The sequence below is a fragment of the Schistocerca gregaria genome, chromosome 1 (assembly GCF_023897955.1).
Source record: "Schistocerca gregaria isolate iqSchGreg1 chromosome 1, iqSchGreg1.2, whole genome shotgun sequence".
Lineage (NCBI taxonomy): Eukaryota > Metazoa > Arthropoda > Insecta > Orthoptera > Acrididae > Schistocerca > Schistocerca gregaria.
Genome location: NC_064920.1, coordinates 292,453,855 through 292,471,550, shown reverse-complemented (window position 1 = coordinate 292,471,550; position 17,696 = coordinate 292,453,855). Strand labels below are relative to the sequence as shown.

The following is a 17,696-nucleotide window of genomic DNA, read 5'->3' as shown; positions in this document are numbered from 1 at the left end:
CAGCTATAGTAGTCCTTTTTTTTTAGTTTAGCTAATTGGTCATGTATGCTAGTTGAGGTTACGTTTGTGTATTTGATTAGTTTCCTATTTTATTAGTATGGCCAAAAGAAGAGAAACTTTTAAAGAATCTGAACAGCCAGTGAATGAGCCAATGCACGATAGCTTTTCAAGTTGTAAAAATGACATTTTTGATAACACAGGCGGCGACCCTGATTACGAGCCTGATAATGAACGTTGTTTCAGAGACTGTACAAACCAACAGAAGTTTTTTGAAAGTGTTGACAAAGAGAGTGACTTTGAGGAATTGAATATCTGACACCCCTAATCCAGGTTATACTTTTCTTATCAGGCCATCTCTTCACAGTATACGTTAGGCCCACATGGCCCTTTCTGCTCTACAGACCGTAATTATTTAAAACATCCATTTTTGCAAAATGATGTGAATGTAAGTACATGACAGCTATAATTCCGAAAATGACACGATGGAACACCATACCAGATGGGAATATTACCAGTGTCGCAGATCTGATATGGGCAGATGCTACTGAAGAGGCAAAGATATTTCCTACGTGTTTTTCCCCTGCTTTATCAAATGATGTTTAGGATATGTTGAACAATTGTTCACCACAGGAAGCGTATTTCCATTTCACTTATAATGACGTGTTTTAGTTTCTTTCAGCTGAAACAAATCTATATGCACAACAAAAAAATGATTCTCAACAACTCAGTCGCAATTTCAGGCTAACGAAATGGAAAGAAACAAATGTAGCACAGATGAAACGTTTCTTTGGTATTATAATGCGGAAGGACTTGGTAAAAATGCCAAATTTAGCTTGCTATTGGAGCAAGTCTATGCTTTACTGTAACAAGGTTAGCTCCAGTATGTAACATAATCGGTTTGAAATACTCCTCAGATTATTTCATGCTTCTAATAATGAAATTACACTTGAAGTGGATAGACTCCACAAAGTCCAAACTCTCTTACACCTGATAGTACCAAAATTCAAGGACACGATATTTCCTCAAGAGAAAATTTGTATTAATGAAACTATTAACCTGTTTAGAGGACGGCAGTATTAACAGTGTTGCCGAACTGGAGGGTCTTAGAGGGACGTTTTGCCATTTTATTCCTAAATGTTGCATCCTCTTCTGATCACGCTCCACGAGGGCTCGAAACTTGACGAGTGAAAAAGATTAAACACAATTTTCTGCTTGGAATCATGTTCAAATTTCTTCGAATAGTTTCCAAGGTCCCTATTGGTTCCACCCAGTATACCAGAAAAAAACTTGCTGTCACTTTAATACCACCCATACATCTTTGTTGCACACTTTAAAAGTGTTTCTGTCAGAAACTTCGACACCAATTCAGCAGAGCATCTCTTCTACCACCTGAGGGTTAGACAGTCTCTTCGCCACCTTTTATTATAGCAACTCAGCCGGGAATCTTTATCGAGTTGTGTAAAGAAAAGAGATAAATAATATTTAGCAAAGAGCGGTACGTATCATCATGGGATCTTTATGGAGATGCTCAACAACCTCCAGTGATAGACACTACAAGTGTCATGCATTTGCGCATTACGGAGAGATTTACTGTTAAAAAATATTTAGATATTTTCCCCATTAACGTCTTGTGGCATGATTTTCTGGGGTAACTCTTCACTATGGAAGAAGATATTGTTTGCAGAAAAAAGAGCAATAACGATACATTTAGTGTTCATATAAACTCATATTTTATGTGCCTCTTCAAAGGAGCTGAGCATTCTAACTCTTTCTTTAATAATCACCACCAACCCATCACAATTTTAGGAGAATAGTTATGTTCATAATTATAAACGTACAAGAAGAAAATGAATTTCGTTGCTCATTACTAACGCTGTTTCAGCTCAGAAAGGAATTCTATATGCAGCCCCAAAAATTCTCTTCCCTTCTGTGGACGTATTTTTATCAAACGCTGGTAGCAAGTGTAGTATAGTATATAAACAGATTTATTTTGCTAAGTTACGCTACTCTTCCAACATAAGTAGTAACAAACGAAAATGTATAGTCTTTTATTAATTTAAGCCCGTGGGCTAAATCAGAAAATGAGCTGCGAACAACGTGCAGCAACACACACATTCAAATAATGTGCACAAACCCTTTAAACTGAGTCCTTGCACATCATTTTGATAGATATCGTGTGTTTATGTGGCTGACTAGCTGTCATTTTGTGGCCATAATCCTACAACTGTGCGTTTAGAACCCGTGGCACTTTGACAAATTGTGTTCAATTCGACACTCCCTACTCCTTCTGAACCTTAATACTAAAATTTTTCTAGAGTCGTTGCAACGACGTGTGTATATTATGACGACAACGCCATAAAGTGTATCTAAAATACATAATGTAACAATCTGCCACACGAAACGAGCAGTTGATACCTCTCTTGGGTCCTAATCCTCTACTGTTAACGTGAACTGATCTTGGGAGGAAATCGTGAGAGTTTCTGAACTGCGACAGAACTGGTATGACTGACCATTAGGGATTCTTTTAGTACCGTCGGTTCTTTGTTCATTTACACTGAACTGAAAATTTTTGTATCGATATGTCTGACTTTCATCACCCTGTACAGTAGCTACATCTGTTCTGTCACTGTCGGAATATAAGCGGCGATCAAAAAGTTTCCGTTCGAAGGCGTTACAGTTCAGAATCAGTATGCCAGTCACGAAAAATCGCCTTGAGCATTGAGGAAATCATTCCACCGACTCCCTGTCCTACTGTCTGAAGAAGTCCTTAACTCCTTGCTGCCCATCCTTGTCCGAAAGGACTCGTCGACTCTTCAAGATCTTGTGTAAGGGACCGGGGGCATGAAAATCGCATGGGGTGAGATCAGGACTTGCTCGAGTATCTCACACTTGAGCTTCATAATTCTTGCGTTACATTTACGATTTTGGGGCGCGCGTTATCGCAGCTAGCCAGGAACTTCGCGCACCATTCCACAATTATGGACTTGGACTGACATGCTGCGAGGGCTATCCAGAAAAAAAGTTACAATCGGCCGCGAAATGGAAACCACTGTATAAATCCGATGAAGCTTTGCACAGATGTGTCGGGCAGTGTCTGTAGAGCGCCTGTCGATCGTGTCACATCGCTCTTTTCAGTTCTGAGAGCACAGTGAGCACGTAAACGTATCTAGAAAATAATGTCTCCCGCCAAGTACGAGGGCCTGGGGAGAAATTTCGCCTAAAGCTATGCAGCCCACGCAACACAACTGTCACGCCGTTCCTTCTTCATGACAATTCTCAGCTGCACTCTGCAGGGGCAATGAAGGTCCTCCTACAGCGTTTTCTGTGGGAAGTATTTGATCACCGCAGCTGACCCCCTGAGTTTCATCTCTGCTCGCACGAACCACTGACTACGAAGACAACAAAAAAGAAATGGTTCTGAGCACTATGGGACTTATCATCTGAGGTCATCAGTCACCTCGAACGTAGAACTACTTAAACCTAACTAACCTAAGGACATCACACATATCCATGCCCGAGGCAGGATTAGAACGTGTAACCGTAGCGGTCACGCGGTTCCAGACTGAAGCGCATAGACCCGCTCGGCCACTGCGGCCGGCGACAACATTTTGGCACGGACATCGAGCTGTAGACCTGCGTAGAAAATTGGCGGAAATCACTGGCGACTGCCTTTTATGACAAGGGTATTGAAAATTGGTACAACGCCACGACAAATGTCTAAGTCGGAGCTGCGATTATTTAGATAATTAGCCGGGAGTTGTGGCGAGTTGTTGCAAATAAAACATTTTTTATTTTTACAGTAGTTCCCATTTCGCGTACGATCGGAACTTACTTTCTGTATAGCCCTCGTAAAATCTTCATTTTCCGATCGGTGTCTACCGGTACTTGTCTTTTGGCAGCCAAGAAAAGAATAGCAGAGCGTTGGCCCTTTTTGGACACATTAGGTAATAACTTCACCATCGTTCACGTTTCCGCACTTACTGCACGCACGTCGGAAAGACACGTGCCACACTAATCTGTTGCCTACATATTGGTGCTTATATACTGGCAACAGAGTCGCGCTATGTTGCACATGCTCTGCAGAAACGCCCTCGAACGGAAACCTTTTGTTTGCGGCTAATAGTAAGAACTCTCTTGTTGATTTTTGGTAGTGATAATATAGCCTATCAACATTTTGCCTTTCGGTGTGACGTGACGTTCAACACGACAGGAATCCATTCGAGGAAGCGTTCAGCGAAACGGCGTGCTGCACGGGAGATAGTCAAGCAGTGCGAGCTGGAGGCGACAGTGCCGGAGGCGACTGTGGCGGGGGCGGTGGCGAGGACAGCAGAAGGAGTGGAGTGGAGCGCTTGAAGCTCCGCGTACTAAGCTGGGATTAACTCTCTCAGAACACGAGAGACAAATGTCCTCGAAGTCAGTCCTGGAATGTGCGTAACAGAAACTGCACGCTAAATGATTTTGATGTAATAAAGACGAAAATGTAGACTGCATTCTTTAATATTATAAGGATACTCATCAGCATATTCCGGTGGTAAAACAATGCTTTTGTCAAAACTGGGTATATTCCTCACAAGGAAGTCATGGACGATACTTACTTTTACAAAATAGGCTTACTTTTCTGTCTGTCGATGGCTGTTTTTCGGGACGAAGTTACCTCTTTCGGGCAATGCCGTCCGTCTACAGATTAAATGTCGTAGTTTCAGAGTAATCTATCATAATGGAACTATCAGTTAACTGTCATATACTCTATATACAGGGTGTACCAGGCGAAACGGTCAGTATTCTGGGATATGGCAAAAGCGATCATTCGAGGCAAAAAAGTCTAGTAAACAGGGGCTCTAAAGAGTTGTGAGCAGTTCATCTTCGGTACAGCGAAGCAAATCACTCTCAAGGGTTAGCTTTCCATTTTTGAGAGGTTGTAGAGTTGGCCAAAACAAGAAAAATGTGCAATAATCATGGGTTCTAAAATTTGTATCTTGAGAGCTATGTGTTCTTGCTCATCTTCGCTACTGCGAAACACATCTCTTCCACTGAAAAATTCCTCATAGCTTTTACATTTACACATTTTTGAACCCATGTTTACCGGACTTTTTTTGCTCCGAATGATCGTTCCTGTCATATACCTATATACTGACCATTCCTCTTGGAGGCCTGTATGACAGTGAACTACAGTTTCTTTACGACAAGTTACACTGTCACTGCGAAATATAATATGAAGATGGGCGACATTGCATGAAACCGGCAATTTTGAGATAAGATAAAGAGCGATCGTCAGAGTGAAAAATAAGCTTATTTTACAAAAATGCTTTTATCTGATAAGGAGATCTAGCGTTCTGCGAACAAAACTGTGAGCAGTAGTAACAGTAGTAAAATTCAGTTGTACTCAATGAATAATAGATGAAATGGATAATTATAATAAACGTAGCATGTGTTAAATTTACTTGTACTCAAACCCTGTTTCGTAGGCACATACCTTACACTATTCCAGAGATTATGCGACGACAAAATTATATATACACTATTTAGTCTTTTTCTCGCAGTTGGTTGGAATCAAAATATCACGACGATGCCACTGTAAGATTGTTTGTATTATGAGATAAACTCAAACACATAGTACATTAGTAATAAATGAATGAACAAAGGTTAAGTGCAAATGAGTATTCGAGAAACTAGTTTTTCCATTATATAATTAGCTTTCTGATAAAAGTAATCTACGAAGATTATTCCCTGGGAATCCCAAAAAACTGCTGCCATCACCTTCCTAGCTGACAAAACGAACTCTGCCTTCGTTCGTGCAGTTTCAACACCCTTTTCCCATTGTTTTGACAGATTTGAATCCGGCGTGTAATGAGGAATCCAAGTTTCATTATCAGTCACAAATCGGCGAAAAACTCTTGCGGGCTGCGATTAAGCATCGCCAGACATTGTGTTGAAATGTTGTGCCGGACTGGTCAACTGTGGGCAATCGCGGGACCACCTCGCACACGAATTCTCCGTGCAGGCTGTTACGCACTCGCTCAGTTGAGATTCCTACTGTCGCAGCAATCCAAGAATTTTTATTCGGTGTTCTTACATTACGTTATCATGGATTTTGTCAATATTTTCCTTCGTGGTGACCTCAAATGGACGGCCGGCGCGCGCTTCGTATTCGGTGCTCAACCTACCAAGTTCAAACTCATTAATATAACAGTCAATGGTCTCCAATGATGATACGGAGTCTGCGTGAATTTCATCCATCTGTGTTTTGATGTGTGCGACAGTCAAACAGGTCAAATGAAAACTTTTAACAACAGCGTTACACTCAGTTTTCTCTACTTCCAATCTCTGTCGGCACAGTGACTTATTGAGGCGGCTGTGAACAATTAGCTGTACGCTGCACATTGTTGACATTCTTTATACAATCTTTGGAATAATGAAGCTTACCAATCGTGAAAGATCAGAACAGATGTTTCATTCTTTCATGGAAATTTACCAGGCTTGTCAAATTACGCTCATATACACTCCTGGAAATTGAAATAAGAACACCGTGAATTCATTGTCCCAGGAAGGGAAAACTTTATTGACACATTCCTGGGGTCGGATACATAACATGATCACACTGACAGAACCACAGGCACATAGACACAGGCAACAGAGCATGTACAATGTCGGCACTAGTACAGTGTATATACACCTTTCGTAGCAATGCAGGCTGCTATTCTCCCATGGAGACGATCGTAGAGATGCTGGATGTAGTCCTGTGGAACGGCTTGCCATGCCATTTCCACCTGGCGCCTCAGTTGGACCAGCGTTCGTGCTGGACGTGCAGACCGCGTGAGACGACGCTTCATCCAGTCCCAAACATGCTCAATGGGGGACAGATCCGGAGATCTTGCTGGCCAGGGTAGTTGACTTACACCTTCTAGAGCACGTTGGGTGGCACGGGATACATGCGGACGTGCATTGTCCTGTTGGAACAGCAAGTTCCCTTGCCGGTCTAGGAATGGTAGAACGAGGGGTTCGATGACGGTTTGGATGTACTGTGCACTATTCAGTGTCCCCTCGACGTTCACCAGAGGTGTACGGCCAGTGTAGGAGATCGCTCCCCACACCATGATGCTGGGTGTTGGCCCTGTGTGCCTCGGTCGTATGCAGTCCTGATTGTGGCGCTCACCTGCACGGCGCCAAACACGCATACGACCATCATTGGCACCAAGGCAGAAGCGACTCTCATCGCTGAAGACGACACGTCTCCATTCGTCCCTCCATTCACGCCTGTCGCGACACCACTGGAGGCGGGCTGCACGATGTTGGGGCGTGAGCGGAAGACGGCCTAACGGTGTGCGGGACCGTAGCCCAGCTTGATGGAGACGGTTGCGAATGGTCATCGCCGATACCCCAGGAGCAACAGCGTCCCTAATTAGCTGGGAAGTGGAGGTGCGGTCCCCTACGGCACTGCGGAGGATCCTACGGTCTTGGCGTGCATCCGTGCGTCGCTACGGTCCGGTCCCAGGTCGACGGGCACGTGCACGTTCCGCCGACCACTGGCGACAACACTGATGTACTGTGGAGACCTCACGTCCCACGTGTTGAACAATTCGGCGGTACGTCCACCTGGCCTCCCGCATGCCCACTATATGCCCTCGCTCCAAGTCCGTCAACTGCACATACGGTTCACGTCCACGCTGTCGCGGCATGCTACCAGTGTTAAAGACTGCGATGGAACTCCGTATGCCACGGCAAACTGGCTGACACTGACGGCGGCGGAGCACAAATGCTGCGCAGCTAGCGCCATTCGACGGCCAACACCGCGGTTCCTGGTGTGTCCGCTGTGCCGTGCGTGTGATCATTGCTTGTACAGCCCTCTCGCAGTGTCCGGAGCAAGTATGGTGGGTCTGACACACCGGTGTCAATGTGTTCTTTTTTCCATTTCCAGGAGTGTATTTTCAGTGGTAACTTTGCTGTCTTCAGTTTATTATTACCTAATTTATAAAAAATACATTTACAATGGTGATGGCACTACACTGCCCCTAATGACGGCATGAATCATATGTGGTATTGTTGTTGTGGTATTGGTTGTATCGCAAATAATTCATTTACACTCGTTCATTCACAACATATTTGTGATATACACATACATGTAGCGTAATTATAACATGTAATCAGTGTAGCTCTTATGTCGAAGAAATGTATTTGCAAACGATTATACACAGGCACTCGAATTCGGATTTTCCGCTTATCACGAGTAGTCGCCTTAACCACTTTGGCTATCCATGCACACCTCCTGGATAACTACAATTGTTATTTTTGTCGTATTTGCCTTGCTCAGTGTATGCAGACAGTGTATTTTACAGTGTATGTATACTGCTAGACAATGTCCTTTGCATCCATACTACCATACATACACTATAAAATGTAGACACTGGAGACCTGTCTGTAGTCCTTAGGTATTATTATCTTAATCAGTTTTCGCAGCAACGTTTATACGTGTGTGAATCTTCGAATTTTCTCTTTACAGTTTTCGTTTTGGCGACACTGAGATTACATTTTATTTTGTTAAGTCCGAGTGCATCGGATTGGTGAGCTATATTATATTTCTACTGGTTTGGCTTGTGTCCTAATATTTGCCCATGGCCTACATGAATACAACAAACACTGTAGACAGGATGCTCCAGTCCAGAATTTCGTTTTGTACTTCCACAACTCTTGTACATTCGTACAGAGAGAGCAAGCCAACCAAGCCATCATTTTGTCGATGAAAGCATCAAGTTTAGCCAGCTGAGTGGTAGGTAGCAATATTGTGGCCCAATTTCTAGATTGTAATTCAGCAATAGTCTGTTTATGAAACAATATAGTACCGCACTGGAAAGAAGGTTTGCCATTAATATAGAGTGACCACAGTTTCGTGTGAGCAGAGGTGCATGAAAGAAAAAATCACACAATTCCATATAAGCACATTTATCCTAATTGGTGGAATTTAATTCTCTTGATATCAGAAGAATTCGTATATTGTTCGCTGACCGTGTTTTTGTCCAATTTATCCTTCGCTCAGATCCCTCACTCTAGACCAGGAGTTACCAATCATTTTCTCAGACGGAACAGTTTGAGCATCTTGGAACTTTGAGGGAACATCTTGTTTATTTTGAAGATTAATAAAATTTTAAAAATGAGAGAAGCTTGGTTTCTTCGGTGATTACTGCAATTGTAAATCATTACTAACATCGCAGAAATCATAACAAAATTAAAAGACAGTAATGAGTATCATCAAGTTGTCGAAAAAACCGCCATGTCAATAACTTTCGTGGAACACTCATTCATTTACCACAGAATACTTGCGTCGTGCAGTACACAGTTTGGAACACCATGTTGTCATTCTAGGCAAAATTTACGTAAAAACATTCGCTTGCAAACAGTTATCCCAGCTCATTGAACTTGAAGGTTTGTAGTATTCCGTAGCTTTCACGATGGGGCCGTCCCTTATTTACATTAAACGCTATGTGTTTTTTGGCATCTGCTAGCCAACATGAGGCTAATAGTGCACCGAATTCAAATCTTGACAATTTGAACCAGGTTCACATTTAGCATATGATGCAGTACACATGGTGCACCATCCTAAGTAACTGTGTCACCTCAAAAATGGAGAACGTGAGGGAGGATGAGTTGCTCTCTCATTATTCTCCATATCCAAGGGTACAATTGAATGTTGATTTTTCACCAAGACATCATGTTTGTGAGGCGCAGGAAGTTATCAGCATGAGAGGCATTGATGCAAGCATGTCCATTGTGCAGGGGAGTTCTTTATGGTGGCTCTCCTTCAAATTTATTTTTCTGGAGCTGAGAATAGCAGGTAGTTTGTTCATTTAACAGTAAATCTTACAATGGACGTTTGGGGCTTGGAAGCCACATGTAGTTATTAGAGAAAGAACATCTTGAAACACTTATTAGGGACAGAATGCTGGGCCCAAGAATTTCTCTTACGGTGTGCAGACAACACGCTCAGTCGACGAAGTGGAAAAATACCCACCTGGACTTACCTGTTGGGAGCCTCTTGCCACAGCAGAGGCCAGTGGCTCGAGAAGAGTGTAGGTCGCGTATGGCGGCCGTAAAAACTTACAAGTTTCTATGTTCACCGTGGATCAGACATTCTAAGAGGGGCCATCCGGTGGTGTCATCCCTTGCTCTGCAAAGTTTTTTGGGAAGCCTCAGGCCTTTAAAACAACTTTAGAAGGAATGTAAGATTTATGGCAGGTCTGAAATTATCTGTGTTGCGACACAAAAACACTTCGTTTAGCTGGAGCCCCTGGTCGGACATGCTGTAATTTTCAGGCCGTCCAGACAAGAATCTCCATGATAAATGTGTTGTTGACTTTAGAGCGGAAACTCAAAATAACACACTGTCTAAAGTGACTGTGGGGAAAGGAAAACAAGTCAGGAGCACAATGTTTCCTCCTCTCTGCACTGGAGTTTGTGAGTCAGGGATTGTACGCTTTTCCTGAAAAGAGATAAAACGTCCCCAGTGAAATAATAAGAAAAGACTTAAAAAACAGTATTTTTAAAGAAGAGACATTTAAAATTTGAATAATAAGTGGACACTAGCCGCTCAGGCGAACATACATTTTTCTCTGTGTAAGTTTCAAGGGCAAAGAAATATAACAAAATGATCTAAAGAGACGACAAGATACGCTCTTTTGTTAATTTTTTTAGTCGTCTTCCCTTCATCTTTTATCTTCGTTGCGTGTAGACGGACATCTTGCGACTACTGGCAAACGTAAGCATATTTGTACTAATTACGCAAATAATAAATTGATTTAATATTATTGTGCACTTTAAATTTGTAAGAGGTGATGCCGATTTCATGTCCGCCCTCCTTGAATTAACCTGCATTCGAGTAATTTACAGCGCAACACCTACGCCATTAGGTAGCGATATTAACTTATAAAAATTAGCGGAAGCGAAAAACTCGCCCGCTGTTAACATAATACACATTTTTCTCCACAGCCGCTCGACGTTGCAGAAAATACGTAGCTTTAAGATTCTTATTTTCAGTACCACAGCCGAGAGCCAGAGCCAGGACTCGGACTACAATGCAATGGTTAACGGAGGTGAGAGGAAATATTCGCGCGCGTGTGTGGGCCGCAATTCTAATTAATAACTAAAGATTTTTAGCTTTAAAGTGAGCTGACTAGCCGAGGAAGTTAATATGAAAAGTTTATTCCATTGTTCAATTTATATGTTCATGCTTTAAGATTCAGTGAGTCTAACGTTCATTAACGTAAGAAATAGTTTCCACTCATGCTTAATATTGTCACAAAAAGAGAAGTTCACAAAAGCATTTAATTGTAAATCAAAATTGAATGAAATATCATTTTGATTAAGGCCCACCACGTAAGTTGGCAACAATCACCATTACCAATCAATTTCTGTAGTAAATAATAAATTAAATTACGACGGCAGAGGGACGCTAGAGAGAAGAATGTTGTTAACTTGGATTAGAATTGGGCAGTGCGTAGAGCAGCTGAGTTAGAGGGGTACATGGAGCTCGTGGAGTCTTGTGATTGGCACAAAGCCCTTGTGGGGACAGTTGCAGGAGTGCTTTTGCAGAGTTTATCAAGGCTCGATGGAAACTAAGGAGAGGAGGTACTTGGTCTTCCGAGTCAGACTCCTGCCTGGAGTGGGTCTTCTGATTCAGACTCTGGTCTGGAGAGGATACTGGCTTTGACTTTCGTCGTGAGTGGGGCGCACTTGGGACACTTGTCATCAGTGTGACTCCGCACTAGTATTGGTATTGGCTGTGGAGCCTGTGGTGAGGGCTCACTTTCCTGTGCTAACCTCTTCATCTCAGAGTAGCACTTGCAACCTATGTTCTCAATTATTTGCATGACGTATTCCAATCTCTGTCTTCCTCTACAGTTTTTGCCCTCTACAGCTCCCTCTAGTACCATGGAAGTCATTCCCTCATGTCTTAGCAGATGTCCTATCATCCTGTCCCTTCTCCTTATCAGTGTTTTCCACATATTCCTTTCCTCTCCGATTCTGCGTAGAACCTCCTTATTCCTTACCTTATCAGTCCACGTAATTTTCAACATTCGTCTATAGCACCACATCTCAAATGCTTCGATTCTCTTCTGTTCCGGTTTTCCCACAGTCCATGTTTCACTGCCATACAATGCTGTACACCAGACGTACATCCTCAGAAATTTCTTCCTCAAATTAAGGCCGGTATTTAATATTAGTAGACTTCTCTTGGCCAGATATGCCTTTTTTGGCATATCGAGTCTGATTTTGATGTCCTCCTTGCTCCGTCCGTGATTGGTTATTTTACTGCCTAGGTAGCAGAATTCCTTAACTTCATTGACTTCGTGACCATGAATCCTGATGTTAAGTTTCTCGCTGTTCTCATTTCTACTACTTCTCATTACCTTCATCTTTCTCCGATTTACTCTCAAACCATACTGTGTACTCATTAGACTGTTCATTCTGTTCAGCAGATCATTTAATTCTTCTTCACTTTCAATCAGAATAGCAATGTCATCAGCGAATCGTATCATTGATATCCTTTCACCTTGTATTTTAATTCCACTCCTGAACCTTTCTTTTATTTCCATCATTGCTTCCTCGATGTACAGATTGAAGAGTAGGGGCGAAAGGCTACAGCCTTGTCTTACTCCCTTCTTAATACGAGCACTTCGTTCTTGATCGTCCACTCTTATTATTCCCTCTTGGTTGTTGTACATATTGTATATGACCCGTCTCTCCCTATAGCTTACCCCTAATTTTTTCAGAATCTTGAACAGATTGCACCCTTTTATATTGTCGAACGCGTATTCCAGGTCGACAAATCCTATGAACGTGTCTTGATTTTTCTTTAGCCTTGCTACCATTATTAGCCGTAACGTCAGAATTGCCTCTCTCGTGCCTTTACTTTTCCTAAAGCCAAACTGATCGTCACCTAGCGCATTCTCAATTTTCTTTTCCATTGTTCTGTATATTATTCTTGTAAGCAGCTTCGATGCATGAGCTGTTAAGCTGATTGTGCGATAATTCTCGCACTTGTCAGCTCTTGCCGTCCTCGGAATTGTGTGGATAATGCTTTTCCGAAAGTCAGATGGTATGTCGCCAGACTCATGTATTCTACACACCAACGTGAATAGTCGTTTTGTTGCCACTTGCCCTAATGATTTTAGAAATTCTGATGGAATGTCATCTATCCTTTCTGCCTTATTTGACCGTAAGTCCTCCAAAGCTCTTTTAAATTCCGATTCTAATACTGGATCCCCTATCTCTTCTAAATCGACTCCTCTTTCTTCTTCTATCACATCAGACAAATATTCACCCTCATAGAGGCTTTCAATGTATTCTTTCCACCTATCTGCTCTCTCCCCTGCATTTAACAGTGGAATTCCCGTTGCACCCTTAATGTTACCACCGTTGCTTTTAATGTCACCAAAGGTTGCCATATAAGTGAGTCAAATTGGTCCATTGTACGACTAGTGAATGGGAGTGTCGCACACTGGAATCTGCCGAACGACTTTGCTTATTTGATGCCTATGATAGGGAATCACAGGCGCTGCACAGTTACCTAAAGATAACTCGCACAATCAATTGTTGTTTTTTCAACCACCTCCAAGATGTTACGAAACTCGGTCAGGCTCTGAAATCAATTTATTGTGAATTGTGACTTTCGATTTTTCTATGTTCTTATTGTAAATAAACTCGAATTTGTGTACCTTTAAAAGAATATGTGAGTGCGTACATGGTTTTTACACGCTGGGATTTACACAGGGTGAAAAGTATTTAAACCGCCAAACACTGGTTGTAGGGGACATCAAAACAAATATTTTTCCCTAATGTCATTTTTTCCTATGAGGATTATTTAAACCGGTGGAGGCCGTATTACGCTCTTCGGTTGTTAGAGGCCGTATTACGATCTTCAGTTGTTAGAGGGCGTATTACGCTCTTCAGGTGTAGGCAACTGCTGTGCATTGTCTCTAACGTCCATTTCACTTACAGCGTGTCCACAACCGGGAACCAGTTGATTATCCACCCAGAGCACAGTTTTCGTAGTGGTACCTGGGACAGTGTAAAATGCGTCCATTTCCATCCTCTGTGTTCCTTAACGATGAAGCAACGTTCTGGCGTGATGGAGTCTTCAACATGCACAATTCGCTTGTTTGGAGTGAGGATAACCCACATGCCACAGTTACTAGCGGTCATCAAGTGCGGTTCTTCGTTAATGTGTAGCTCGGTGTTGTTGGAGACTGTTTAATTGGGCCGTATCTGCTACCTAGGCCATTAAATGGCAGGCACTATTACAATTTTCTCCCCAGAGCATTGCCAGAATTGCTGGAAGACGTCCCCCTCTCTACAAGACAACGCATGGGGTTTCAGCATGAGGGGGCGCCAGCACATTTCATTCGTCGTATAGGAAAAAATGACGTTAGGGAAAAATATTTGTTTTGATGTCCCCTACAATCTTCCAGAGTTTGTCGGTTTTAATACTTTTCACCCTGTAGTTTGAGATACTGTGGAGCTTCCTTTTGTGGAACATTGGGTACATTGGAACGAATCTAAGTTGCCACCTCATAGACGAAACATAGCCAAACTTGTAAGTCTGCCCACATTTAGAGGGCCTATTAATGTGTTTGTGCTGTGTAATGCTTGGGTAAATCTTTCAGTGCTCTAACATCTGGGGGCTCCGAGCTGATATAGAACTTGTGAACGGTTTAGAACTTTGATTTCGGCGAGTTGATGAAACAGTTTGTATTTGATTTCGTCATACACACCACGTATGTATTCCCAATACAATCCTTACAATTGCAATCTCGTGGAGCTAACTGTTTTCGTTCCGTTTGTGTGAAGAACACTGTAGTGAGTTTACCAAAGACACGTAGACTGCCTCTGCGAGCAGGAGAGAGAGATTTTGAAATGGTGATATATGAAATACTTACTAGGGAAACAGATGACAGAGTAGTCACAAAAGATAGAGGATGATGTTTTAGAACTTAATTATTGTCTTTCATGGTAGTACAAGCAAACCACGTAAAAATTGTATTGTGTTAATGACACTTTGTGTAGTGGACATTACTATATTTTTGGGGGGAAGATATTAATTGTATGTCGAATTATAAGTTCTCTCAGACAATGCAGCAGGCTCGACTTAATCCACTATGGGCGGGTCTGTATCCACTATGAGGCGACAGTACAGCAGCTAGGATATTTGAGAAAGACTATTAAATATACAGCCATAATCAGCATCAAATCTGTTGCACAGTACTGCAGTAACAGAGAGAGTGCGAGAGTATCAATGAAGAGCCAGTAACTTCAATGGCAGCAACTCCTGATGGAGAAGCAATGCTTCAGCCTAGAAGATAGTATTGCTTTCGGCAGAACGATTACAGATGATAGATAAGTAGCAGATTTACAAGTATATGATTTATGTTTCATTGAATAGTATTCAAAAAAGACTGTCTATGTCTGTGTCAAATAGCAGTGTAGCAGATTTCATTTACTAGTAGGAACAAGCAGCTGAACCACACTTGCCTTCTGTGCATTAACCAAGGAGACAGTGGTATAATAATTAGACCAAGTGGCTGTTCATTCAGTAGGCGGTAGAACAACTGGCAACAACACCATTTGTCTCTGAACTAGGCACATAAAGTAGTTCATTTAATAGTTAGAGAATGAAGCCAGGTAGCTTTAGTCCCTTGACAGTGGGAAGCCTACGTGTGACAGGGCAGAATCAGAGAAATCGTTTTCGACAGTAAAATTTGTTATCATTTATTACCGATGTTGCATGCTAAGAGATTTGTTGATCAGGCACCTCTCATATAGATGACTAATGGTAATTTGTATAATTCTGTTACTTTTACGTATCACCATCGCTGTCAAAATTGTCTGTTCCCCGACGCCAATTCTAAACAGCCAAAAAGATTGTACTCCCTCTTGGCTCCGTTATAAAAGTTAGTTAGGGGAAAGGAAAACGAAACATAGCATCAGCGTCCTCTTTGCGCAACACTTATCACATCAAATCTATATTGGTGGCTTGTACTTGTGCCAGGGTGTGATAATCTGACCACTTGGTGCATCTAATGTGAGAACTATGAATATATCTTTAATCATAAATATGGTGAACCTGCTCTCTTTACATTAATTTCTCATGTTATTCAGAAAATCAATCCGTTTCTTCGTGTATCTAATCATTCAACTAGTACCTTACTGATGCTGATGACCTTATTCCGATGGTAAATGTTATACAGTGTGAATTGTGTGAATAGTTTAACATACAAATAGGATAGGAAGTAAAAAAATAGGAAATGACGAACCTGTAGCCTAACTTATGTAGTAAGAATCATAATAATCAGATTCCATCTTTAAATGATGTATTTTCTCTGGTTAACGAAACAATTGACTTTAACATCTGGTACTGTTTATGCGTTATGGGAAAATTGTGTTAGCCTCATGAGAACATATTGATTAAAATTATCTAAATGTAAAATTTTCTTCTCCTCCTTCTGCGTGTTTCCTGGAGTAGAGAAGTTTGGAATGTACCTGTAGCTACGTTTTTCCTCGAGTTCTTTTGTATGTTTATTGTATGATGGAAAACGCCATGACTGCTGCAACCTTCCCTATTACATTTTTAATGTAATTTTAATCACCTCATCTACCGCTTCTGATATAAACTTTATAGCATTGCACATATTCTCCCACGCGTGATACGAAGCACATCTACTACACTCATGGTGCGTGACGACTGTGATGCTATGCTGTGTGGGCCGGAGATAGCAATGAGAAGGCTGGAAGTACATGGATCTGCAAGTGACAGACAGACAATAGAGGCGGCTACCAGCAGCTGACGAAGTACTCTGCTCAGTGTGTGACACACATCTGAGGCGGCCGGCGCTTCAGAAGAAAGGAATGGACTCGCTCAGCAGCCAGATGACTATGGACTTCTGCGCAGGGGTACCGTTATCTCGCGCGACCTCTATTGAACTGTGCGAGTTTAGGATAGCTTGTTCTAGACGCGGATTATAGCAAATGAGAAGGTTTTGAAAACGTTTCAGGTTTATAAATGCATATAACTAGGATACTAGGTAAGTGAAACCTTGTGTTACAACTGTGGTGAGATGACAGGTAACTGATTTTTTATGCGAGGTACTCATGGGTGTGAACTGAGAAGCTAACGAAGTACACATATCGTCATGTATATTGTCTGGCCACAAACACCGTATCTGGCTGGCTGTGTGAGGCACTGTTAGTGTTAAACAAACGAATGATACAGCGTAATGTAGACAAGCATTCATAGTTACCTAATTCAAATACTGCAGTGTAACATAAAACGACGGTACCGCAAGCTTTTGAATAACTCCTCTGTCTTCATCGTTGGAGTTAACTGCATCTATTGTAACTCATGTTGTGCTGTTTTTTTTTTTTTTTTTTTACATACAATAGCTGCTCCAATTACATAATGTAAAATCGGAGGAATTTACATACGTGACCAGAGCTTACACGATGGACTGGTTCAAAAATAAGCAATGCGCCATATTCCTATATCATAAAAGTATTAAGTATGATCAACTCAAACTGTTTATTTACAGTATACGAACAATTCAGCTCATGGAACAACATTTTACAGTGAACCATTAAACATCTTTCCTTTTATTAAAACACCTTTTCCGAAAGAAGAAGAGCAAATAACTGCTGTGTAACTTACTTCATGC

At 41.8% G+C, this 17,696-nt stretch overlaps 2 protein-coding genes across 5 annotated transcripts in view; one reads left to right on the top strand and one right to left on the bottom strand.

Moving 5' to 3' along the window:
• The window catches only part of LOC126341609 (uncharacterized), a 142,661-nt gene extending 138,178 nt beyond the window's left edge, over positions 1-4,483 (top strand). For all 4 annotated transcript variants that reach the window (XM_050001786.1, XM_050001788.1, XM_050001787.1 and 1 more), the window contains one exon: positions 4,211-4,483. In XM_050001786.1, coding sequence (XP_049857743.1) covers positions 4,211-4,353 — 143 coding nt within the window. In that variant the 3' untranslated portion in view covers positions 4,354-4,483. The remainder of the gene's footprint in view (positions 1-4,210) is intronic.
• LOC126341588 (uncharacterized) overlaps positions 1-17,696 on the bottom strand; it is a 151,778-nt gene that overhangs the window by 15,553 nt on the left and 118,529 nt on the right. The window lies entirely within an intron of this gene.